Source organism: Aotus nancymaae, unplaced genomic scaffold, assembly GCF_030222135.1.
Source record: "Aotus nancymaae isolate 86718 unplaced genomic scaffold, 86718_ANA_hifiasm-v0.15.2.pri h1tg000011l, whole genome shotgun sequence".
Taxonomy (NCBI): Eukaryota; Metazoa; Chordata; class Mammalia; order Primates; family Aotidae; genus Aotus; species Aotus nancymaae.
In genome coordinates, this window is record NW_026988422.1 from 44,872,453 (window position 1) to 44,898,699 (window position 26,247).

A 26,247-nucleotide genomic window follows, 5' to 3' on the forward strand; every position below is an offset into this window, starting at 1 on the left:
TCTTACTCAAGAGTGACTAGAAGATAAATATGTTGAGTATCATTTTTGTATTATTAATATGTGTACTCTTTTAGTACTTCCTACATACCAGGAATTGAGGAGCATATGCAAATGCAGAGAGCAAAGCTTCCCAGTAACGCTACAAATACTTATGCATAGGTTATAGTTTCTAGCATCTTCATTTCTTAATGACACAAATTAGGGTGGGGAAGGGAAAAGTGTCATCATGGTGCTGTTTCTGCTGCTGCTCCTTCTCTTGTTTTGTTAAAGAGAAAGTTGCCAGCACCCAATATTAACAATTAAAGATACAATGTCGAGTACTATAAACCAAGGTGTAAAAGGACTTCAGTGAATAATAAAGTTTATGTTAGAAGCCATGGATTGAAATCCATATAAAGGAAGACCTTTGCTTAATTTAACATGGCAGTGGGAGACTGGCTATCTGGTAGAGAATGAAAAAGGATGCATTATTACAAAGTGAGAATTTTGAGATTATCTACCAAACAATTTGAAAAAGTCCTTGTTGGTCTTTGATGCCCCAAGCTCCCATTTTTGCATAAGTTTTACTTTGTTGCTATTGTGCATGTGTATGTATGTATTTTTACACTTCAATATAAAAATCTGACAGCTACGTTAAAGAAAATTTAGAAAAGAAAACAAAGAAAAATCATGCATAACATCTCTAACCTAGTCATTGTCTTAAATTCTTCTGAATTTTTCCAAAAAGCTTTGAAAAATATAGAAAAATATACACTTAAATAAAGCTTTTCAAAAGCTTTGAAAAATATATAAATAATCATATTTATATCATCATTTTCCATTTTATTCTGTTGTGTTTTTTCTTAAAGCCATGTAACATTCCATTGAGTATGCTGTTCTAAATATTTTCAAATGTTGGCTATATAGAATATATAGGGTTTTCCTTTAGCTTCTTAATATTATAATAATGTATTCAGCAGCTTCATGTACATAGAATTTTCTCTATTTTTTTAGAGCAGATTGCCACTACATTTTTATTGCTCTTGCTACATATAATCATTGTTTTTCCAAGAGATAGTACTAATTGGCAACATCACTAGCAATATATAAAGTCCAGTTGTGTCACATCCTTGAATATTTTTGTTTGCTAATTTTGCTAGATTAATTGCAACAATCTCATTTTTTTTAATTAGCACTGGTGATTGAATTTTCTTCTTGTTATGTACTAGTTGTATTTCTTTTCTTTCATGAATTGTTTCTCTTTTACATACAAATCTATTAAGGTCTTGGGGAATTAACTTTAACTTTTGAAAATGTCTCCATATTTATCTCACATTGAAAAATTGAAACCATATATATGCAAACAAGGAGAAAATAAAAATTGCTTATGTTGCTATCACATAATAATATCTACTTTTTGGTACTTTAAATATATCCTTCTGGCTTTATATGTGTATCCAGTTTTGTTTTTTTCAATGAACAAATACAGAATCACTGTTAGCCTACCTTTTTCTCATTCTGTATTCTAATGCCTTTATGTGAAAATTTTAATATTTTACACTTGGTAATTCATGCCCTTTCCTGAAATTTGGAAAAATGTATATAGAAAACTATAAAGAAGAAAAGTGGCCCATTATTTTACCACCCAGAGATAATGATTATCAATATATTTTAGTTCCTTTCTATTTTTAATGCATCTATGTTTTTCCTTAAAATTATCATGCCATACACACACATATGATGTTTACTGAATATTCAGTATGTTGTTATTTCAAAATTATCATGGTCTTGGATGTTTGTTTTTAATTTTTATAATTTTAAGTGTTTTCAATAAACAACTTTTTATAAAAGTCTTTGTTCTTTGGGAACAGAAAACCAAACACCTTATGTTCCCACCTGTAAGTGGGAGTTGAACAATGAGAACACATGGACAGTGGGAGAGGAACATCACACACCAGGGCCTGTTGGGGGATGGGGGGCAAGGGGAAGGGGAGAGCATTAGGACAAATACCTAATATGTGTGGGGCTTAAAACCAAGATCACGGTTGATAGGTGTGGCAAACCAACATGGCACATGTATACCTACCTATGTAACAACCTGTATGTTCTGCACATGTACCCTGGAACTTAAAATAAATTTTTTAAAACCCTTTCTTATTGTTTATTTTTTATAAGTGTTAAAGTATATAATTGTTTGAAAATTCTTTATATCTATTGCCAAATTCCTTTCCAGATAGGTAATTTATATAGTTTGCATTTTCACCAGCTTTTTGTATACCTCATCACTCCTCACTAATATTGTCTATTATTTTATTTTTAAATATTTATTAAGTTGGTAGTTGGAAATGGCATCTCTTTGTTTTTATACATTTCTAAATGTAAATTCATTAATAAGAATAATAGGATCCCACAAGAACATTTTAATGAAAGGAAGTGGACTTTTCCTAATGGCTGGTTGTTGTGGTTCTTTGTGTGTGTGTGTGTGTGTGTGTACAAACACTGGAGTCCCATGCCTAAAATACAACTTTTTTTCTAATAGATATTGGTATCTTGATGGACAAACACTACTAATAATCATATGTGTTGGCATTGTGTTCCCTCTTGCACTTCTTCCCAAAATAGGTAAGTCTTTATAGAAGAACACATGATTTGTTTAGAAAAAGGAAAGAAGGGAGGGAGGGAAAGAGAGAAATATTAAGGGACTTTAAAATTTCACAGTACCACATTTTTGGCAGAAGGATGGTGGTTGTGAATAATTTTAAACTTGGCCTTATTTTGGGTTGTTCAGCCTTCAGGCCTGCCTAGTTAACCTATTACTTGGTTTGCAGTAGTATTTTGTCTGCCCCACTAAAATAAAATCTTTACAGCGGAACATTAAAGAGCAGCCCTTCCTTACAGTGTACCATTAGTGGTAAGCCAGTTCCAATTCTGCTGTACAGAGCTGCATAAATGATCTGTGACAGATAGTTAGAATGTTGTTATTCTGTGCCCTAAGCCCCAGATACCAAGCACTGTAATAGGAAACATGCCCAAGATGTATAGCTTTGGTTGTATGTTAAGATCACTTTCCTTATAAATTGCTTTTTATTTTACTGTTATTTTACAGGCTTCCTTGGCTACACAAGTAGTTTATCATTTTTTTTTATGATGTTCTTTGCTCTTGTGGTAAGTTTAAAATATAATGCACTGCTTATCTTCTCACTAAATTTGGACTCATTGTGTTAATGTCTTTTTTACCTTTAGCTGTTTTTTGTTGGGAAGGGTTATCTCATTTTATTTCATTGTGTTATTAAAAGCACTTTTGTTCCATAAAATTATTTCCTTCATTGTATCTATTTTGAAGAGGCTTAGCTTAGCTAGAACAGCATTTCAAATTCAGTATTTCTTGTGGTTAACTAGCGAGACGAGCATGCCAATTGTGTTAAAATCTTAGATGGAGTGTAATTCTTTGTGTAGGTGTATAAATTTATTTCTGTACAATATAGTATGAAGAATCAGCCTGGCTCTAGTCTGTAAAATCTATTTGATACTAGTCATCTTAATTTTGAAACTTTGTTCCATTAATGAAAAACACAGCTTCTGGGACTACATTGAGGAGATCTAGTAAGAACTGGGTTGCCTGTATTCCTGTTTTGTCTGGTCTATTCAGCATAGATAAATTCTCATAAAAACACTACTACAAATAAATATTTTTCTTCACATGTAGGCTATATTTCTTATTTTTTAATTAGCATGTATAAAAAGTCAGATGGTAAATTTAACTTACTTTGATATTTTAAAATACTTTAATATAAAAATAAAAGAGAATTTAAATTTATTTCCTTCTAATCCTTCTAAAACATCTTAACACTCTAAAGATAGTACCTTTGTGTTAAATTTTTAAGTCCTTTTTCTTTGTTTAGCAGTTTATTCCATAATCAGTATCTAAATGTCAAACCTTAAGTAGAATTAAGCATTTTTAACTTTCCAACAATACACATGTCCAAATGGGTTTTTCATAGGCTTGATTCAACTCTTTCTTGTTATTGCGAATGCATGAAAGAAAATAGCCATGTGTAAGAGCAGGACAGCACATCAGTAGTTAAGCCATATTATAGAGCCAGATTTCAAAGCTGTCAAAACAACCTACGGTGCATTTAACTTAGGCTAAGCTATCTTCTGAGACACAGGGATAAAATAACTTTAAATTATTTAAACAAAGTGGAAGTGACCCTGATTTTAGTGTATGTAAGCATTTATCCTCTGTTGAATGCTCTTAAAACTAAAAACATTTAACAGTGTTTGCATTTAATCATTTGTTCAATTTAACAACATTAAAATCATTCCTCCTTTTCTCTCCCCACTTCTCTGACTTATATCTTACAAATAAGTGAATTGAACATATACTTTGTAGGCTCCATATTAAAGAGAAAAAAACTAAATATTTTCATCATAATTTGATTGTTGAGAATCATGGTTAGAAGTGGTCTACATATACAAATGAATGTATGGATATTAAAGAGGATCAGTGTAGATAACATATCGAATTTTTCTCTCACAGATAATTGGCAATGCAGTCATTGCATAGGTAGGAGTAATTTGGTTTTCATAGCCAATAGCTTAATGCAGGTGAAATGTATTGATATGTCTACTGTAGTTTTGTTTCTGTCATGGCAGTTACTCTTTAATAAAATGCAGATTTCTACTGTAGCAGTCATATGGAAATAATACCCATATTCTACATTTATTGTAATGCCTTATAAACCATCTGCTCAGATTTTTACCTGTGAGCACAGTTTAAATTTAATCTAAAATGGGGCAATGAAGGACACTCTGTACACGTTTTTTTAAATGCTCTTTTTAATTGGCATTTTTTTTTTTTTTTTTTTTGAAACAGAGTTTCACTTTGTCACCCAGCCTGGAATGCAGTGGCGCAATCTCAGCTCACTGCAACCTCCACCTCCCCAGTTCAAGCAATTCTCCTGACTCAGCCTCCCAAGTAGCAGGGATTACAGGTGCCAGCTAATGTTTTTGTTTGTTTTTGTATTTTTAGTAGTGATGGGTTTCACTACATTGGCCAGGCAGGTCTCAAACTCCTGACCTCAAGTGATCTACCTACCTTGGCCTCCCAGAGTGCTGAGCCACTGCACCCAGCCACCATATTTATTTTAGATTCTCTGAGTGTTAGGTTTTGAAATACATAGTGGTTAGGAAAAGGAAATGTATATATATTAACCCAGAATTTTGGAAGAATATCAATTTTTTATTTATTATTTTTGTCAATATGTGTTTGTAATTATTTATAGTATTTATATCACATTTTTAAAAAATCAGTTTAGAAATGACTATTTCTATACTCTTTGAATAATATAAATTAAAATCTGTATTTTATCTGTTCTCCCAGATCTGTATTTTCTTTTAAAAAATTTAACTTAAATTTTTGCCCCCTCTTAAATACTTTACAATTTTAAAAATATTTTATCAATATTTTATCTCAGAATGATAGCAAAACAATGGATTTATCCTTTTTGGTGAATTTACTTCTTCTGGTCCATTTTAGAACACGGATTGCCATTCTGTCTTAAAGTTCTATCTTAAGTACAGATTAGTATTCTAATCTGTACTTAAGCAACATCGTAATAAGTTGGTAATCCAATCAGACAATTTTTTTAAGAGACAGAGTCTCACTCTCTCCAGTCACCCAGATTGGAGTGCAGTGGCCTGATCATAGCTCACTGCAGCATCAGACTCCTGTACCTAAGTGATTATCCTGCCTCAGCTTCCTGAGCAGCTAGAACTATAGCCGCATGCCACCACACCTCGCTAATTAAAAAAAAAAATGTTTGTAGAGACAGAGTCTCATTATGTTGCCCAGGCTAGTCTTCAACTCCTGTGTTCAAGTGATCCTCCCACCTCGGTCTCCCAAAGTGCTGGGGATTACAGGCATGAGCCACTGCGCTGGCCTGAAATAGAGAATTATTTAAATGGATTTTAGTCAGAAGCTTTCCTTCTACTCAACACTACATTAGGCATTATAGGATATGGAAATTTAACCTGGACACTAGTCTTAAGGATCTATCAGTCTAGTACAGGAGATAAGATTGATTTCTTAGCCAGGAGTGGTTGCACGTGCCTGTAATCCGAGCTACTCGGGAGGCTGAGGCAGGAGAATCGCTTGAACCCGGGAGGCAGAGGTTGTGGTGGGCCGAGATTGTGCCATTGCATTCCAGCTTGGGCGATAGGGTGAGACTCTGTCTCAAAAAAAAGAGATTAATTTCTTTTCAAATGTAAAGAACAATGTGTGCAGTATAATTATTAGTATTTGCTTCAGAATAAGAGTCTCAAGAATTGAGAGGAGAGAAGGCTCACTGAGAGCTAGAGATTTTTAAAGGAAATAAAACTTGAGCCAAGGGCTTAGAGCAGAGAGAAGGGAGGCCTTTGGTGCAAGTGAACAAATGTTTTTAATACTTAATCTCCTTTTTCCCTTTGTCTTTCCAACCCCAAGACTTATTTTTTTACCAACCTGAGCAAGGACTTTCTGCTAATCTTTCCTCTTTGTTGTTGGGTCTCATTTCACTCCTGTTCTGTACTTCTACTTTGTGAGACATTATCTCTGTCCACCCCATTATCACCATGCAGGCTTGTAGTTGGGATGGATCTTTGCAGAGAAATTAGCTGTAGTAACTGAATTGTCTATTAATATAAAATCAGGTTGCTACTTATTTTTTTCTAATTAATAAAAATGATTATATTGCATTTTGGAGCATTGCTTTGAAATATTTTGATTTGAAAGCTTAAGAAATAACAACTGATAAATGAGGTAGCTCACATACAGAGTTTATCAAGGTACCTGGTGCACAGCAAGTGCTCAGTAACTGGTTGTTTCTGCCAACACTACCACTGTTAATAAGGGGAAAATATAAGAAACTGAATTTGGGCCGGCACATTGACTCACGCCTGTAATCCCAGCACTTTGAGAGGGTGAGGCAGGCAGATCACTTGAGCCCAGGAATTCGAGACCAGCCTGAGCAACATAGCAAAACCTCATCTCTACAAAAACCACAAAAATTAGCTGGATGTGATGCCCACATGCCTGTAGTCCCAGCTACTTGGGAGGCTGAGGTGGAAGGATGGTTTGAGTCTGGGATGTGGAGGCTGCAGTGAGCCGAGATTGTGTTACTGCACTCCAGGCTGGGTGACAGAGTGAGACCCTGTCTAGAAAAACAAGAAAAGAAACTGATTTTGGAGCAGTTTTAGTGTGGCTGAAGAGAGACCTTATAACAACCTACTTCTCTAGCTTCTCCCTTACCCCATCCTCATGGGTTTTTTTTTTAAACCTATCAAGAAAATGATGGTGAGATTATTGCTTTTGATTTTGTTATTTTCTTTTGGTAAGTTAACCATTTCATTTTATGTCATATTGAAAACCTAAGAAATGTCAAAGCAACTTGTCCAGTTTATATAATAATTTTTTTCTTGGTAGGTTTTTTAATTAAGAGTGATTATTTAGTTCACTTATTAACTTAATCCTAAAAGTATACATTTTCCTTAGATTTATCAGTGTATAAAATTTTGATTAAATTAGTCAAAATCCAAAACTAGATAAATACCAAGTAGGAATAGAAATGGTGTTTATGTATTGGTCTCCTACAAAGGACAAATTCTTTATTCTTTCTTGCCCCATGTGCACTGGGACTAAGCCTGGAGCAAACATTTACAGAGTAATTATGTGCCCTGAAACAACAGCAACAATGGTCATATTGACAGAGTCTCAACTATAGGTCTAAGAACAGGATGGCCACAATTAAGAGTTAAAAACCTGAAACATTTTCATGGATTAATTCTGGGAAACAGCACCCCTATGATTTCTTTTAATGTTTTTTGTTTAAATTTATTTTTACTAGCTGGAGTTCCCTAGCTATATGCTCTTATTCCAGCCAGCTTTCTCCACATTCGCCAAAAATAATACAAATCTGTAAAAGTAAGGAGGGCAGCACTTAATACATACATCAGAGATCCCTGAGCTCCTCCTGTATATAGCATCTCTACTTATTTCTTCCTGTGGCCTTGATGCTGTTGGAATTTTGAATGTTGACATAGAGTACCCTTAGTCTTTAATGTGGGAGATCTCTAACACCCTGTAGCCCCCAACCCCCTCCCTACCACAGGTGATCATGTTAAATGTTGACCCCATTCTAACTAGGAAAAGTCATAGAAGCAGAGACTCTTCTGTTAGCATCATATTTGATATGGTATTAGATTAATTGAAATGATATTGACCTATTTAAGTTCATTTTCTTATTAATCTTATAAGAAATGATCTGAGTGCTGATTCTGTTTACTTTTTTAGGTAATAATTAAAAAATGGTCCATCCCTTGTCCTCTGACATTAAATTATGTAGAGAAATGCTTCCAGGTAATCGCTTATATTTTCTTTTCAGTTTCTTCCTTTTTATTTCAAACTAAAAGGAAAGAAAGACTAATGATTCTTTTCAGAGTAATGAAAAAGTAATGGCTATATTGCATTTTAGAACTTCGTTTTGAAATATTTTGATTTGAAAGCCTAGTAATAATAAATTCATCATTTTATTGATATATTTGAAATTTAATGGCTGTTGGTTTCTCTTTTTCCCCTCAATACTCTTAAACAGATTTCAAATGCTACAGATGATTGTAAACCAAAGCTCTTTCATTTCTCCAAAGAGGTGTGTAAGTTATTAACAGATACTTTTAGTTGATTTTTCACATTTCAAGTTTTAAGAGGTTTGTGTAACAGGGTCTCTTAGGTCTTTGTACCTGTAACTAATTAATTTTCATGAAAGTGCTAAGTATAGGATTGCCTACCAGAAGAATACTATTATTTAACACAGGGTGGCCCATTATGAAACAGCCACCTTTTTTTTTTCTCCTGGCATGCCTTTAAATGGAGCCTGTTTTAAATGGGCCTCTGCCTAAAAGAACAGATTTACCGAATGTCTGGTCTGGCCAATAAGGTCCTCTGTGGATACAGACTTCCTGTTGCCCTCTGGACTTGTAAAGCTAAATAGCCAATTATATCAAAAACTCTTCCCCTGTGAGTAGAACCTTGGTCTGTAGCTAAACAGCCTCATCATTGGACTAGTGATTGAGCACTGCCAAGATATCTTCTGGCCAACATTCCAAAGTTGAAATTTATGATGCCAGGAGTAGAGACTAGAAGACCAAATCTTTTTGCCTTCTCTATGAGCCATAGGATACTGGAAATGCCTGTAAGAGTCCCTGAGCATCAGCAGAGGAGACAAGAACTGTGACCTGGATGGTCTCTGCTTTACCCTTCTAGAAGAGCTCAGTCTTCCCTGTTTCTGCAGGTTTCTTCGTCTATACTTTCTGACTCTGCTGAAATGCTATTTTGCATAGGTCTCAGATGATAGAATCCCCTCTGCTCATGTACAACTCTATTAGTGTAGAATGTTAGTGTGGTTACTCTTCCATGTGGAATTTTCCTTTTTATCTCTAGTTTTTAAATGAGAAATATCTGTCTGGCCCCAGAAGGGAGATTACCACATTTTTTACATGGTAAAGACCTCCAGATGCCTTAAAGATCTAGGTAGGATAATTGACAAGCCAGGAAATTGAGCAATAATGAAATAGAGAATTTGTGAATTAAATTCTTATTCCCCTAATTCAGCCTCAGGAAACACTACAGCTTCCTTTCTCCTAACCTCCCTCAGATATATCAAGACTCTAGGCATTATGTCCCAAGACAGGTCTTCATTTCTGGAATTTCTTTTGTTTAAGAGCCTAGAAGTTAAGTGGAAATTTTTTTAGAGCAGAAAGGAGAAAATAGATCACCATCATCTGTTTGGTAAAGATATTTTTCACTTAAATGGTAACTTTTTTTGCTTTATTCGGACTCTTAAGTATTCTAATAATAAAAACAAAATAATACCTTATACTTGTATATTACATTGGATCTCTTAAGAGTTTGTAGGTCTAGAATAAATGATATTCATTCCCACTGAAAGAGATCCTACTCAGAGATGCTGGCAATATTAAAATATAATTAATATTTTCAGTATTCCCTTGGATTGTGTTTATGAAAGCAGGTTCAAGAGCATTGACTATTAGTGCTGCTTAGGGTAATAAGATGTATATAAATTCTGCATACGTTTAAAAGACTGAGAATAAAAAAAGAACATTTCTAAAATATTATTTTTATCTTATTTAAATATTATCTATCTTATGTAATTTAAAAAATCTTACCCAGATAATGTAGAAGTAGTGATTGTAGTAAAAGAAACATGGTATGGGAAGGAAGACAAAAAATATTCTGGCCAGTACAGGCAAGCCAACTATCAAATAAAATACTTGTTGATGATCATAAGTGTTTTTCTCTTTCAGAAATTCTTATTTTAAAAAGAGATGACTCATAAAAGATGAAATAAATTTAATCAAATTGATTTTTTAAAGAACTGAGTTTGTTGTCAAATGAAATAATGGTTTCAGTAGAGAAGCGTTTAATAATTTTGTCTTTTTGAAATTTTTTTTCAGAGTGCTTATGCCCTACCAACCATGGCTTTTTCATTTCTCTGCCATACCTCAGTATTACCCATATACTGTGAACTTCAAAGGTACTGTAGAGTCCTGGAATATTTTAAATATATTGTGTAACTTTTCACCTCTAGGACTTTCAGATTAATAAAAGAGAATGGCATTCTCTTTTATTAATCCTTTTCTCTCATCAGTGGATTCTAAGTGTTAGTGTAAAACAAAACAACCAAGAATTAGTTCTGTTCAAGTTGAGAATGTTTCCTAGAAGTGTAATCTTTGAAGCCGGGCATGGTGGCTCATGCCTATAATCCAAACACTTTGGAAGGCCGAGATGGGTGGATCACCTGAGGTCAGGAGTTCAAGACCAGCCTGGCCAACATGATAAAGCCCCTATCTTTACTAAAAAATACAAAAAAATTAGCCGGGTGTGGTGTCGGGCGCCTGTAGTCCCAGCTACTCGTGAGGCTGAGGCAGAATAGCTTAAACCGGGAGGTGGAATTCACAGTGAGCCGAGATCATGCTATTGCACTGCTGCCTGGGTGACAGAGCGAGACTGTCTCAAGAAGAAGAAGGAGAGTAGGAATGAGAAGAAGAGTAATCTTTGTGTACTAATTTCAAATGATGAATTCTAGTATATACTTACTGATGAAGTGGGTTCGACTGATTGAGAAATTCTCTTGACTAGCTTGGGAGATTAGGAATTCTCTTGACTAGCTTGCTGCTTTAGATATAATTCACGTCACATATTCTACCTTTGCCGTTTTTGTCTTTTAGTCCTTCAAAGAAAAGAATGCAGAATGTTACCAATACAGCAATTGCTTTAAGTTTTCTCATTTATTTTATATCTGCACTCTTTGGGTACCTCACTTTTTATGGTAAGTATATTTTAAAATTATAGATGACAAAATAATAGTTATATAGATGGCCTCACACCAATGTATAGACTTTATTTATGCCTTTTATTACTAAGTTAATTCATTCAGGTCACCAAATTACAATGCAGTACTGTGGTGCCTCTCAAGGCCTAAAGAATTAGATTATCTTTCTTTTATGAAGGTAGTTCAGGTTTAAGATTAATAACTTCTTATGAAAATTTTCTTAACCACTTAAGGAAAACTTCAGGCTTAGGGGCATTGATTCTTCCTATAAGAAAAAATGTACAATTTTAATTATTTTGTTTTTCTTAAATTGTGAATTCACTATATTAGTCTAGTTCAGAAATTTGGGGGTTTGGTGAGTCAGTCATCTTAATTGCAAAAGAGCAAGTTGAGAAAGGTAAGGGCTTTACACTGGACTATAGCTGTATACTTAGATGTCAGACGTCTCTGCCTTCAGACCTAATTATTACAGGATTCAGCAGATGTGCATTCTATGATGCCCCATGACCTTTCTCCTTAATTTTTTTTACAGGTTCTTTCAAATTTATGCAACAAAAATAAAATTGTGTTTTATTTCTTTTGCAAAACTTATCTGGTTTGTATGTTGATTTTCTTTTTCCTCTTCTGATAAGAACCTCGGGAAAAAGTAAAGTTCCATGTACACCATCAGGAAAAGCATTATTTCCCGTGTGAGCATGGTGCCTTGCTAGAGACACTACAAAAAAAGTTAAAACAGATTGTCAAGGTTTTCTGATCATCATTAATAAAACAAAATTACTTAAATATATAAACTTTATTTTTGGATATTCGGTTTGTTAGTTTTAATACAGACTTGAACTCAGTAAGACTTTTCTGTGTCAATAAGATACTATAACAGGGTCTCTTGGGATTCAAAAACATTTTGTATAGCAGACTAGTTCTGTATTTCTTTTTATTAAAATTGTCACCTGGCACAAACACTGTTATATTTACGGATCTTTAGCAATGAGAAAAAGTCCAAAAACACTGACCTCCTTCTTCTCCCTATAGATAAATAGAACTATCTGGAAGAAAACTCAGATGGTTTGCCAATATCCAGGCTGACTGAGAAATAGTTAAGAATCACCATTAGGTGCTTAGAAGCTGTATTAAATTGTAGCTGTATTAGATTGAAAATGGATGTGGAGGAGGGATGGAAGCTACTACATTTATTGAACTAACATTTAAGAAAGTGTTAGGTATTTTATATATACTGCCTAACTTAATCCTTATAACAACTCTGCAAGCTCAGTGTATGTTCATTTAGGTTGAGTAATTAGACCAGATATTGAAGTCAATTAATAATGGAATTAGGATTTGAATCCGGTTTTGTCTGTCTCCAAAGCCAATGCCTTTATTACTGTGCTGTCTCCTCAGAAATTATGCCATAGAAGCCAGATCCTTTATTCCAAGTTTCTGTTAAGGTGAACTTTTAGAAAAAGGTGACTCACTTAAGCTCTAGACATCCATCTATGTATGTATCTATGTATAATCTATCTATCTAACGTTATTGCTTGAACACAAAGGCTAAAGGTTTTCATCATGTAGATAGCATGTTTCCTAGACAGGAATTTGCCTAGTTATCAGTTAAAGCCATTATGTTGTCTCTGATGTAATCCCTTCTTCACCAATGCAGATTCTTCAGAGTATGCAAATTTTATATAATGGAGAAATATACATCTAAGAAAAATCACATGGTAGGTAGGTATATGATTGATTGATAGGTAGGTAAGTAGGCAGGCAGGCAGGCAGGCAGGCAGGCAGATGGGTGGATGGATGGATGGATGGATTAGATAGATAGATTGATTGGTTGATTGATTGAATACATGATACAAAAGTGAGTTTTCTCCAAAGACAGAAAAGGCAGATAATGATTTGCTCTTGAATTGTGAATCATAACAAAGAAAAGCCTTTGATCATATCTTTCTATCAGGATAACAGGAGCTTTGTGTCATAGGAAGAAATTGCTGATTGAACCTGAGGTCTTATCAAGGGCTAGCCTCAACTTAAGGCTTTCAATTCATTTAATAGATGAGCAACTAAAGCCCAGAGAGGCGATGTGACCTGTCACAGAATTAAAGGCAGGTTTCCTGAATACTAATCCAGTGTTTTCTTTCTGCTACTTTGTAATAATCTTTGTAAACTTAATACCGTGTTTGACAATGTGTATTAAACAAGACAGCCTCCTGACTTCAATGGCATATATAACTTGCAGAGATCACCATTAGGTCCTTTCTGAGATTTGTAGAGATTTGTCTGAATCCAGGGAAGCATGCAATACTCTATCCCTCACATATGTTATGGCTCAGTTAAGAACACAGAGTGACTGGCTCAGAAGAAGGGTTTTCATCCTGGGAAAGTAGACATGTGACATCTATTTTGAATTTGTAATAAATCTAGTTATTCAAGATTCTAGAGCCACTTTGGATCCTTTTATCCAGAGCTCCCAAAGCTTAGTTACTTCCTAAATTTTGTCAGATAAAAGGGACCTAGAGGTATGTACCTAGATTAGTGATACTTGCTCTGATTACAGATGTTGAAGGAAGAGAAAAGGGTTCCTCTGGTGAGACAGGCCAATGCCCAAATGTTGCATAATAACCAGGCCATTTAAAAAGTCTACAAGGTTGTTAAGCCAGAAGTGTTAATAGCTCATTTTATGATTCAGAAAATGGAAATAAAATAGTTTACCATATTTCTCTAAAGACTCACAAGTATCTCACAGATTTGGAAATAGAATCCAGATTTCCTGGCTCTTCTTAGTCTCCTACTTAGTCCATATCCCACATTGTGTAAAGTATGTCTTTGATACTTTAGACAATTCATTTCTCTCGTTTCCATTATCACTAGTCTAGTTCAGATTCTCTTTACCTATTAGTGATTGTAACAGTAGCTGTTAGGCCTGTTTGGGGTCTCTTTTTCTTCCAATCTGTACTCCTGCTTAGTTCAGATCATAATACCCTGTTCTTTGTAAGTCATTATTGCATTTCTGTGGCCTACCAGATTGAGTCCACACCTCATGCAGAACTGTATTATTAGGTCTGAAATGCATTTCCAGCCCTATAACCCACATCCTCTGTAGTACTTACTAGACCACTTATTTTCTCAGATGCACATTCCCTTGCTTTCTTTTGTGCTGCTTCTTGCTTCCAGAGAATCTCTTCCCCCACGTCTTTGAACATCAGTGCACATGCATTGGCTCATGTAATATGTAACTCTGTAGTAACTCTGTAGTTCATAGTAACTCTATACAGTATATTACCGTCTCCATTTTAAAGATGTAGGAACTGAGAGACTCAGAGAAGTTAAGTTGCTATTAACTGGTAGGATTTGAACATTGTTCTGTGTCATCACAGTTTATAATCTCCATAGCTCTTGTTTAGAACTCTCTTGCCACTTACATGTGTGTATACACTTTCTATCACATTTGTGTGTATTCATGTCATCGCTTAAGTTCTCTGAAAACAGAGTTATGTTTTCTTTTGTTTTTGATTACCCTCAAAGTATCCTTTCTAAAACATATGCTCTCAAATCAAAAAGCACCATTCTATGTTAAATATTTTCCCACAAAACACTGATCTGCAGTGTTTCTGAGCCCCCTCACTCTTCTTACCCCTTGTCTGGGTTGAGGTGAGGGAGATGTGAGAATGGAAAAATGCTGTGAAGCAAAGCTTGGACAGCATGTATAAATCCTATTGCTGACCACCACACACTGGCCTACTAAGGAAGACATTTCCCTAACACCTCTTTTTGTTCTAAAACATGAATCCACAGATAAAATGTAACATGCCCCAAACTCTATGAGATTCTAGAAAACATTGTGGTATTGAGGTAAAGATACTGGCTTTAGCACCAAAAAGTAGTAGATGCATGGCTCTGCCCCTATGTGTTATGTGATCTTAGGCAAATAATTTAACACTTTTGGACCTACCTACATATTAATGTGGTTATCATAGGGTTCAAATTCAACAATACATGTGAAAGCACTTTATAAACAAACAGCAGAAATGTTCAAACTCTTAGATTATGGAAAAGTTCTAAAGAGATCTTTTAATATATATATTTGTTGTCATATTATAATTTTAGAGGTTCTGCTTATTCTGGTTTTTATTAAAAGAAAAAAGGTGGTAGGTTTCAAGAAAATATTTAATTAATATGTCTGTGTTTCATAGGATAGGGGAAAGGCCAGGATTTGGTCATGGGAATCTAAAATCTGTTATCATCCATTAGTGCAAAGGAAAACAATTTTGTTGCTATTGACATCTTAGTACTTTATAATGTGATCCTTATTATTATTATTTTATTTACAGACAAAGTAGAGTCAGAATTACTAAAAGGTTATAGTAAATACTTACCACATGATGTTGTTGTTATGACTGTGAAGTTATGCATATTATTTGCTGTGCTTTTGACAGTCCCTCTAATCAACTTCCCCGTAAGTACTCTTAAATGGTTTTTTTTGTTGCTTAGTATAGCTGCTTCCTAATAGGGCAACACTAATTCTTTGCAGAATAGAATGTTTGAGTCACATCTAGGCTTGTATATCTTACTCGCTTGTCAAGTAATTGATCAAAGACTTCATACTTGCATATGGCCCCATGAAAGCATAAAAATAACAGTGAGCCACTAAGCTAATTTGTGCTTTTTTAGATTTAGTTTAGATTTACGTTCTCCCACAGCATTGTTTCCAATTTAGAAACTGTAGTTCTTTTAAAGTTTTTGGTATTTCCCCCCTTTAATTCTGTTTCACCCCCCTTTAATTCTGTTTTCAAAAAAATGTGCATGAAGAGGAAAAGTCAAGTCAGCAAAAATAAGCTCCTTCTAGTTTATTGTAAATTTATTTTCACATAGGCATTCTAGTTCAATGTTGGTCAAAATATTTTATTTGCTCTAGAATTGTAATTTAAGGGGCAGAACGGATTTCTGAGAAAGTGGGAACAAAGGCTTTGGGTATAAATGCATCTGTATGGATTTTCTCTAATGCTGAGTTTTGTAAGAACTGGGGCTTCAAGCCTCCTCCCTGTGTGGGCTACAGTGCCAAGATTACAGCAGGGACTGGATAAATTTTTGTGGGATGTGACTGCCAGCTGTCCTCTTAGCAGTGGGAAGTGTAATGAACTATTTTTTCATATTTACAGGCTGTGAAACATATATAAAATAAAATAGTAAGTGGTGTTTCTTTCCCATGCCATGACTTCTTTTTCTATTATAAATTATTTTTTCATCTGTTGAATTTAATGAAAATGATTCTTTGAGATTTTTTATATTTTTATTGCTGGTAATTTAAAAAATTATGCAACCTAAAAAAATTGCATGTGAAGATTTTTTCTAGCATTTAAGCTAAATAATTTTTATGAAGCTTACATGGAAAGGTTTAGTGTATAAACAGTTTTTGTGTATATACACTTTATAATAATAGTTTATGCTGCATTTTTGGAATCTAAATGATGTAGGAGGCAAAAATATTATAGTTATTGTATATGTTTCTCTCAGCAAATATTTTGACTTTGACACTTCCTCTTTGCTAAATGTTTCTTTTTCTGTTTCTGTAATACAGGCCAGAAAAGCTGTAGTGATGATGTTTTTCTCCAATTTTCCATTCTCATGGATTCGCCATTTTTTGATCACTCTGGCACTCAATATTATCATCGTTTTGCTTGCAATATATGTTCCTGACATTAGAAATGTATTTGGTGTAGTTGGTAAGTTTTCTGTTTCAAAAAGTTCACATAATAAAATTGATAAAATTGTTACCCAGCCTCATATCTGAATCCAGCAGTATCCTCTCTTTTTTTCTCTCCGATTTAAAGGTGCCAGTACATCAACATGTTTGATTTTTATATTCCCAGGACTATTTTATCTTAAACTTAGCAGAGAGGATTTTCTCTCATGGAAAAAGTTTGGGGTAGGTTGTTTTTGTTTCCTTCTTTAAGACTTCTATTTTTAAGAAATAGTTTGTCAGTTTATATTATTTTACCTACATCAAGAAAGTCAATATATTACAAAATATAAAATACATTATTGCAGAGTATAGAAGTTTAACAAATATGCTAATTGTATTGTTTATCTTTTTTCTTATTTCCACAGGCATTTGTTTTGCTCATCTCTGGAATTTTGGTTGGGAATTTTAGTTTAGCATTCATCATTTTTGATTGGATTAATAAATAAAAGAAATATTTTCCTACTTCTTACAAACAATAATCTATCTCTATATGCAACAAGGAATTATTCTGGAAGACACCCTGGATGAAAAATAATATTTTAATAAAAATTATTAACAGAAAAGCAGAACAAAATGGCAGTAGGTATGGGGAAGTAAGTATAGAAGTTTTTATCAAAATAAGAAACAAACTCGAAATGCTCTTAAACGTATTGGGTCATTCTTTTGTTTTTCAAATTAATATTTTTAATGGTAGTTTTATGTTTACAGAAATACTGAACAAAAAGTACAAAGTTCACCCCCAACATACAGTTTCCCGTATTATTAACTCTTGTGTTTGTGTGGTACTTTTGTTACATTTCATGAGCCAGCATTAGCTATTATTAACTGAAGTTCGTAGTTTACCTTAGGGTTCATTCTTAGCAACCACTAGCAACCACTGATTTTTTTTTTAACTTTTATTTTAGATTTGGGGGTACATGTAAAAGTTTATTACATAGGTAAACTTGTGTCATGGGAATTTGTTATACAGATTGTTTCATCACCCAAGTATTAAGCCCTGTACCCAATAGTTATCTTTTCTGCTCCTCTCCCTCCTCCCACCCTCTATCCACCACCCCAAGTTGTTTTTCCCTTTGTGTTCATAGGTTCTTATTTAGTTCTCACATGTAAGTGAAGACATGCAATATTTGGTTTTCTTTTCCTGTGTTAGTTTGCTAAGGATAATAGCCTCCACCTGTGTCCATGTTTCTGCAAAAGACATGATCTCATTCTTTTTTATGGTTGCATAGTATTCCATGGTGTGTATGCACCACATTTTCTTTATCCAGTCTGTCATTGATGGGTGTATAGGTTGATTCCATGTATTTGCTATTGTGAATAGTGCTACAGTGAACATTTGTGTGTATGTGTCTTTACGGTAGAATAATTTATGTTCTTTGGGGTATATACCCAGCAATGGGATTGCTGGGATGAATGGTAGTTTTGCTTTTAACTCTTTGAGGAATCACCATACTGCTTTCCACAATTGTTGAACTAATTTACACTCCCACCAACAGTGTATAAATGTTCCCTTTTGTCCACAACCTCACCAGCATCTATTATTTTTTGACATTTAAATAATGGCTATTCTGACTGGTGTGAGATGGTATCTCCTTGTGGTTTTGATTTGCATTTCTCTAACGATCAGTAATATTGAGCGCTTTTTTTTAATGTGCTTGTTGGGTGGCATGTATGTCTTTTTTTGAGAAGTGTCTGTTCGTGTCCTTTGCCCACTTTTTAATGGAATTGTTTGTTTTTTTCTCGTAAATTTGTTTAAGTTCCTCATAGATGCTGGATATTAGACCTTTGTCGGATATATAGTTTGCAAATATTTTCTCCTATTCTGTAGGCTGTTTACTCTGATGATAGTTTTTTGTTGCTGTTGTTGTTGTTTTTTTGTTTTTGTTTTTGTTTTTTGCTATGCAGAAGCTCTTAAATTTAATTAGATCTCATTTGTCAGTTAATTTTTGCTTTTGTTGTGATTGCTTGGTGTCTTTGTCATGAAATGTTTGCCCATTCCTATATCAAGTGTGGTATTGCCTAGCTTGTCTTCCAGGGTTTTTATAGTTTGGGGTTTTACATTTAAGTCTTTAATCCGTCTTGAATTGATTTTTATATATGGTATAAGGGAGGGATCCAGCTTCAATCTTCAGCATATGGCTAGCTAGTTATTTTAGCACCATTTATTGAATAGTGAGTCTTTTCCTATTGCCTGTTTTTATAAGCTGTGTTAAAGATCAAATGGTTATAGGTGTGTGGCCTTATTTCTGGGCTCTTTATTCTATTCCACTGGTCTATGTGCCTGTTTTTATACCAGTGTCATGCTGTTTTAGTTCTTGTAGTATAGTTTGAAGTGGGTTAATATGATGCGTCCAGCTTTGTTCTTTTTGCTCCGGATTACCTTGGCTATTCAGGCCCTTTTTTGGTTTCATATGAATTTTAAAATAGTTTTATCTAGTTCTGTGAAAAATGTCATTGGTAATTTGATAGGAATAGCATTGAATCTGTAAATTGCTTTGGGAAATATGGCCATTTTAATGATATTGATTCTTCCTATCCATGAGCATGGAATGTTTTTCCATTTGTTTGTGTCTTCTTTGATTTCTTTAAGCAGGGTTTTATCATTCTCATTGTAGAAATCTTTCACCTCCCTGGTTAGCTGTATTTCCCAGGTATTTTATTCTTTTTGTGGCAATTGTGAATGGGATTGCCTGATTTGTCTCTCAGTTTGGCTATTGGTGGTATATAGGAATGCTAGTAATTTTTGTACATTGATTTTATGTCCTGAAACTTTGCTGAAGTTATCAGCTAAAAGAGCTTTTGGGCAGAGACTATGGGGTTTTCTAGATATAGAATCATATCATCTCCAGACAGATAGTTTGACTTCCTCTCTTCCTGTTTGGATGTCCTTTCTTTCTTTCTCTTGCTTGACTGCTCTGGCTAGGACTTCCAGTATATGTTGAATAGGAGTGGTGAGAGAGAGTATCCTCATCTTTTGCCAGTTTTCAAGGGTAATGCTTCTAACTTTTGTCCATTCAGTATAATGTTGGCCGTGGGTTTGTCATGGATGCCTCTTATGATTCTGAGGTATGTTCCTGCAATACCTAGTTTGTTGAGAGTTTTTAACATGAAGTGGTGTTGAATTTTATTGAAAGCCTTTTCTGCATCTATTAAGATAATCATGTAGTTTTTGTCTTTAGTTCTGTTTATGTGATAAATCACATTTATTGATTTGCATATATTGAACCAACCTTGCATCCCATATAAAGTGTACTTGATCATGATTAACTTTTAATGTGTTGTTGGATTCAGTTTGCAAGTATTTCGTTGAGGATTTTTGCATTGATGTTAATCAAGAATATTGATCTGAAGTTTTCTTTTTTCATTGTGTCTCTGCCAGGTTTTGGTAACGAGGTGATGCTGGCCTCATAGAATGAGTTGGGGAGGAGTCCCTCCTCCTCAATGTTTTTGGAGTAGTTTCTGTAGGACTAGTACCTGCTCTTCTTTGTACATCTCCACTGATCATTTTACTGTCTCCATAGTTTTGTCTTTTCTAAAATGTCATATGCTTGCAATCATATAGTATGTATCATTTTCAGACTGGCTTCTGTCATTTAGCAATATGCAATTAAGTTTCTTCTATGTCTTTTTGTGGCTTGATAGCTCCTTAGTATTCCATTGTATGGATGTACCACTGTTTGTTTATCCATTCACCTGTTGAAAGACCTCTTGGTTGCTTCCAAGTTTTTACAGTTACAAATAAAGCTACTCTAAGCATTGGTGTGCAGGTTTTTGTTTTTCATTTTTTCTTTTTTTTTTTTGAGACGGAGTCTCACTCTGTCACCCAAGCTGGAGTGCAGTGGCGTGAACTTGGTTTACTACAACCTCCACCTCCCAGGTTCAAATGATTCTTGTGCCTCAGCCTCCCAAGTAGCTGGGATTACAGGTGCCCACCACTACGACCGGCTAAATTTTGTGTTTTTAGTAGAGACGGGATTTCACCATGTTGGCCAGGCTGATCCTGAACTCCCACCCTCAGGCAATCTGCCCACCTCAGCCTCCCAAAGTACTGGGATCACAGGCGTGAGCCACTGTGCCTGACCCCTGTGCAGGTTTTTATGTAGACATAATGTTCAGCTTATTTGGGTAAATACCATGAGCACAGTTGCTGCATTGTATAGAATATATTTAGTTTTATGACAAATTGCCAAACTACCTTCCAAAATGGCAGTGACATTTTATATTCCAGACAGCAGTACAACAGTTTCTGTTGTCTTACATCCTCACCAGCATTTGGTGGTGTCAGTGTTTTAGATTTTCACCATTCTAATTGGCATGCAGTGGTATCTCGCTGTTTTAGTTTGCAGTTCCCTATTATGATATTGAGCATCTTTTCATATGGATGTTTGCCATCTGTTTTTTTTTTTCTTTGATGGGATATCTGTTTAACTTAACTCTTTTTTGCCTCTTTTTTTTTTTTAAGGCTGGTCTTGCTGTGTTGCCACAGCTAGATTTCAATTCCTGGGCTCAAGCGATTCTAGTGCCTCAGCATACTGAGTACTACTGAAACTGCGGGCATACACCACCATTTTTTAATTGTTTTCTCATTGTTGACTTTTAAGCATTCTTTGTGTCTTTTATATTTCTGTTCTTTTTTTTTTTTTTTTTTTTTGAGACAGAGTCTCACTTCTGTCTCCCAGGCTGGAGTGCAGTGGTGTAATCTTGGCTCACTGCAACCTCTGCCTCCCCAGTTTAAGCAATTCTAGTACCTTAGCCTCCCAAGTAGCTGGAATTACAGGCGCACACCACCACGCCCAGCTAATTTTTGTATTTTTAGTAGAGACAGGTTTCACCATGTTAGCAAGGCTGGTTGCAAACTCCTGACCTCAAGTGATCGCCCACCTCAGCCTCCCAAAGTGCTGAGATTACAGGCGTAAGCCACCATGCCTGGCCAATTTCTGTTCTTTATATGTGTTTTGCAAAGGTTTTTCCCCCCATTTTGTGGCTTGCTGTTTTATTCTTTTAACAGTGTCTTTCAAAGAGCAGAAGTGTTTAAATGTTCTTAAATATATTGGTTCAATCTTTTGTTTCGGTGGCTCAAGCCTGTAATCCCAGCACTTTGGGAGGCCGAGGCGGGTGGATCACAAGGTCAAGAGATCGAGACCATCCTGGTCAACATGGTGAAACCCCGTCTCTACTAAAGATACAAAAAAATTAGCTGGGCATGGTGGCGTGTGCCTGTAATCCCAGCTACTCAGGAGGCTGAGGCAGGAGAATTGCCTGAACCCAGGAGGCGGAGGTTGCGGTGAGCCGAGATCGCGCCATTGCACTCCAGCCTGGGTAACAAGAGCGAAACTCCGTCTCAAAAAAAAAAAAAAAATTTATGTACAAAATTGATTCTTAGCTGTGGGTTAATGTTGTCAGCATCAGTCACTAATAAGAGATTGTTCTACTTGGTGTTTTGCCCTGCCTCTAAATCCTATCTAAAAACTTTCGTAATTTTCCACTACTGTTCATTATGAAATAGACCTGTGATGACTGCTGTGTACTTGAAAGTCCTTTCTCTGAGTTTTCGTAGTTGGTCACTAAAACGTGCAACATTCTGCTTGGCAAACAGGGATAAAATATTGATCATTTCTATAATATTTTATTTGGAGTTCATAAATCATTGCAACTTCTCATTGACATGGCTTATTTCTGGTTAGGAACCAGAAGTTAGGACTCTCCTCCCATGAGTATTCTACATAAAGGGCACATTGTTAGCAGCCTACCAAAGCCAGGGTGTATCAGTAGAAATGTAATCCTACCCCGGTACACATGTAAAGTAGAGAATTGCATGCAAAGTGCAATTTTCATTTATGGAAATAAACACTTTTGCAGGTGCCCCTTTGTTTCTCACTTAGGAAATAAGCGACAAATGAGCTTCTCTTTTGAGAAGATCAGACATACTTATTTGGCAACTTGAGAACAGCATAGTGTAGTGGTAAAAGACCAAAGCTCTTGGGTTAGAAAGACTTGGATTCAAGTCTCAGTGAAAGGCACACTACGTAACCTCTATAAGCCTCCACTTTCACATCTATAAAATGGAGTTAATGCCTATTATACAGTCATATTGATAGAATTAAATGTTATATATAAATTAGGTACAGACCAAAACAGACTCTTTTGATAGGTTAAATGTTTATCCCCTTTGTCCATTCCCTTATCTGAACCAATGAAATAAATTTGCTTTCCACTAAGGACATGGAAACATATCTTGAATTTCTTTATCTTGCATGACAATTATCTTCAGAATCTTTCTCTAGCCTTCACTCACAGAGGAACTAGCCCCAAGTGCACATTTTTAGTGCTTTCCCACAGTTTACCCCAACTGTACTCTCCTACTAATAATGACTTCCTGAAACTAGGCACTTAGCATGGTCCCAAGGTACAGCCAGACATGACCTCCCATGTGGCTTCAGGTCAGCCAGAGCCATTCCGTCTGATAGCCTACTACTTGTACCCTTTTTTTTCTGTTTATGAAATTATGGATCCAAATACAGATAGGCGTACAGCTGCTTAAATAAGTCTAACTCCAGTAATACCAAAATAACCCTAAATCTGCAACAGATGCAAGGATGCCCCTTGGGGCAAATGTTAACTGTGATGACAGCTGGGCATCAATTAATACATTTGTCACCTGCTCATGAGATAGGATCATGGGAGGTTTTGCAAAGGGACAATCTGTTGAATAGTCTGCACAAAACTTAGTAGCAAGAAAAATTATTTGTTCAGGTATTCATTTTTATTTTACTTTAATCTTCTGCCTTATCTAGTTGTCTGTTTTGAGTCACAGCTTTCTCTCTGCATTTAGATGAAGTTAGTAAGATGGCTGGTGAGAGCAGTGCCCCCTTCAACCAGGATTACAAAAAAAAACCTTGTTCAAGTGCCCCTCAGAATTTTTCCTGGGAAATATGGGCCTTCTCATTATGGGCTTAATGTTCATAATTTATTAGGTAATAACTATTTAAAATAAAACTAAGTAAAGCAGAAAATATATACTTTTCTAACATTTGGAGACTTGTTTGCTAAATTAAAAGACGAAGTGCCAAGACTATAAATTACTTTCATATGTTGAGGGTGAATGTTTAAATTGTACTTTTTTTTTTAAAACAGAATGTTTACTCATGAGCTTAGCATTTAAATGGTTAAAACAAGCCTTTGAAGTTAACACTCCATTAAGATGAATGGTGGTAATTCACACCTCTGCTGGTGCTATATTATTTCAGTCTGGCTGCAGAGAAAACAAGACAGCAGTAGGTTGATTTACTGTGTGAAGGCCCTTTAAACACCCAAGGTCTGGAAATCTTTGGGGGGGGGGTGTGTGTGTGTGTGTGTGTGTGTGTGTGTGTGTGTCGTCCATCTAGAAGCAGGATCTGAAATTCAACACAATCTAGGTATAGAATTGAGTTCTTGAAAGTACCATAGATTCTCTATTATCCAGCAATTCCATATCTGTCATTTGACGGGTAGCAAGTTACTAGATCAACCCAACCTCTCTGGCTTTGTTTGCTTCTATACTGTAGTGTTTCTTCCTACCACAGCATTTTTGAAGCTTCAGCTTAGTATGCTGGTAAATCCATCAGTGGAAAAGCAGAAATGAATCATCCATTTTCTGGTCAACTTTATATATGCCTTTAAATGGGCTATGAGCTAATCATTGGTCTTCGTTTGCTCCTTTTTAAAACATGTTCATCCTTGCAAAATCTCCTGTTCTATATTTGCCTACATATAAAGCATCTACCTTGAAGAACTTTACATTTTTTTTTTCTCATATCCCTGGGGTAGTGAAGTAAGCAGAGATCAGTTGAAAAAGGCATTTCTTTCTCAATGTGTCCTTTATACCAGTACTATATTGTGTTTGAAATGTGTATTCCACCCATTGGTAGAAGTGCTATAGCCATTTGACCCTGAAAGGATTCATTTTAGGGCCTGGGAATAAAGTTATCTTAACACAAATGAAATAGCGAGTACTGTATATGATGTTAATGAGTTTGGAAGATCTCTCTTTAAGGTAAACAGATTTTTCTCTTTTCCCTTCTCTGTCCTGCATGTTTGCAGGCTCAGGTTACTGGATAATCTGTGGGTAGCTGGGTGTGGAGAGTATTTCCGCTCTGGCTGTCTGTAGTGCTGACACTGCCAGTACAGTATATACAGAGAGAAAATAGATGCTAGAAACAGAGAGACTCAAATTGAATTAATTTTAACCTGTTTTTCTTTTCGGCATGTGTTAGAATTAGAATTTCTCTGCAGCTGTGTTAGAATTAGCCCTATGTTAAACATACTTTGCTTCCTGCAGATTTTTCTGCCTGGATTTTAGGTGTCATAATTTTTGACCTTAGAACATTTTAGAACCATTTTATTATATTGAGAAATTTGTGGGGTTTTTAAAATTCAAATACATAATTTATTTATTCTTCTACTGGTAATCTTTCTGTATTTTTTCCATAAAGAGGTAGGAAAAGTAGAGAAAACAAAATTTTGATGGAGGATGAATAAAGATATTGTGGGCCTGATTTCTTTATTGCAATCAGAATTCTTTCTGTTTCTCACCCTTCCTAAACAATCTGATAAATATGTTTACTGTCACGATAATCTGTTGTCCTGCTTTGCCAAGCTCTCAGTCAAGACGAGCAATTACAAGGAACAGGAGTACTCATCTTGGCTGATGGCCAGGTGGACAGATAGGAATAAGAGATTTATTCACCTATGGTACAAAGTAAATGGGTAGAAAGGAAAATTCAGTTGCCAGGGAGAAAAAAAATACACAAAAACAGATGGATGAAAAGACATTGTAATATAGGGTGCTATAAAGGAAAAGACTTGCAGAGAAATGTTTCTCACTCGTTTGAATGTACAGTCATCCCTTGGGGGATTGGTTCCAGGATCTCCCTCATATACGAAAATCCATGCACATTCAAGTCCTCCTGCAGAACCACATATACAAAAAATCAACCCTGTGTATACATGCGCAGGTTTTGCATCCTGAAAATACTGTTTTTGTTCTGTATCAGATCTATGTTGATTTAAAAAAATCAACTGTTAGTGAACCCCTGCAGTTGAAACCCATGCTGTTCAAAAGTCAATATGGTATATATTTTATCTAATTGGCATCAGTGGACAGAT

General features: G+C 35.3%; 1 protein-coding gene across 8 annotated transcripts in view; it reads left to right on the forward strand.

Annotated features, from left to right (window-relative positions):
• SLC38A6 (solute carrier family 38 member 6) overlaps positions 1-26,247 on the forward strand; it is a 138,392-nt gene that overhangs the window by 45,954 nt on the left and 66,191 nt on the right. For 4 of the 8 annotated variants that reach the window (XR_010342051.1, XR_010342052.1, XR_010342050.1 and 1 more), the window contains exons 7-16: positions 2,519-2,601; positions 3,086-3,144; positions 8,309-8,374; positions 8,610-8,663; positions 10,489-10,568; positions 11,263-11,363; positions 15,692-15,816; positions 16,939-17,083; positions 17,192-17,286; positions 17,469-17,696. Coding sequence is in view for 3 of the 8 variants with exons in the window: in XM_064374908.1 (XP_064230978.1) it covers positions 2,519-2,601; positions 3,086-3,144; positions 8,309-8,374; positions 8,610-8,663; positions 10,489-10,568; positions 11,263-11,363; positions 15,692-15,816; positions 16,939-17,083; positions 17,192-17,290; positions 21,764-21,966 (1,015 nt within the window). In the remaining 5 variants the exon portion in view is untranslated. Of the gene's footprint in view, positions 1-2,518; positions 2,602-3,085; positions 3,145-8,308; positions 8,375-8,609; positions 8,664-10,488; positions 10,569-11,262; positions 11,364-15,691; positions 15,817-16,938; positions 17,084-17,160; positions 17,291-17,468; positions 18,585-20,482; positions 22,164-26,247 lie in introns of those variants that run through there. The other 4 variants (XR_010342053.1, XM_064374908.1, XM_012435633.2 and 1 more) reach the window with 4 other exon arrangements.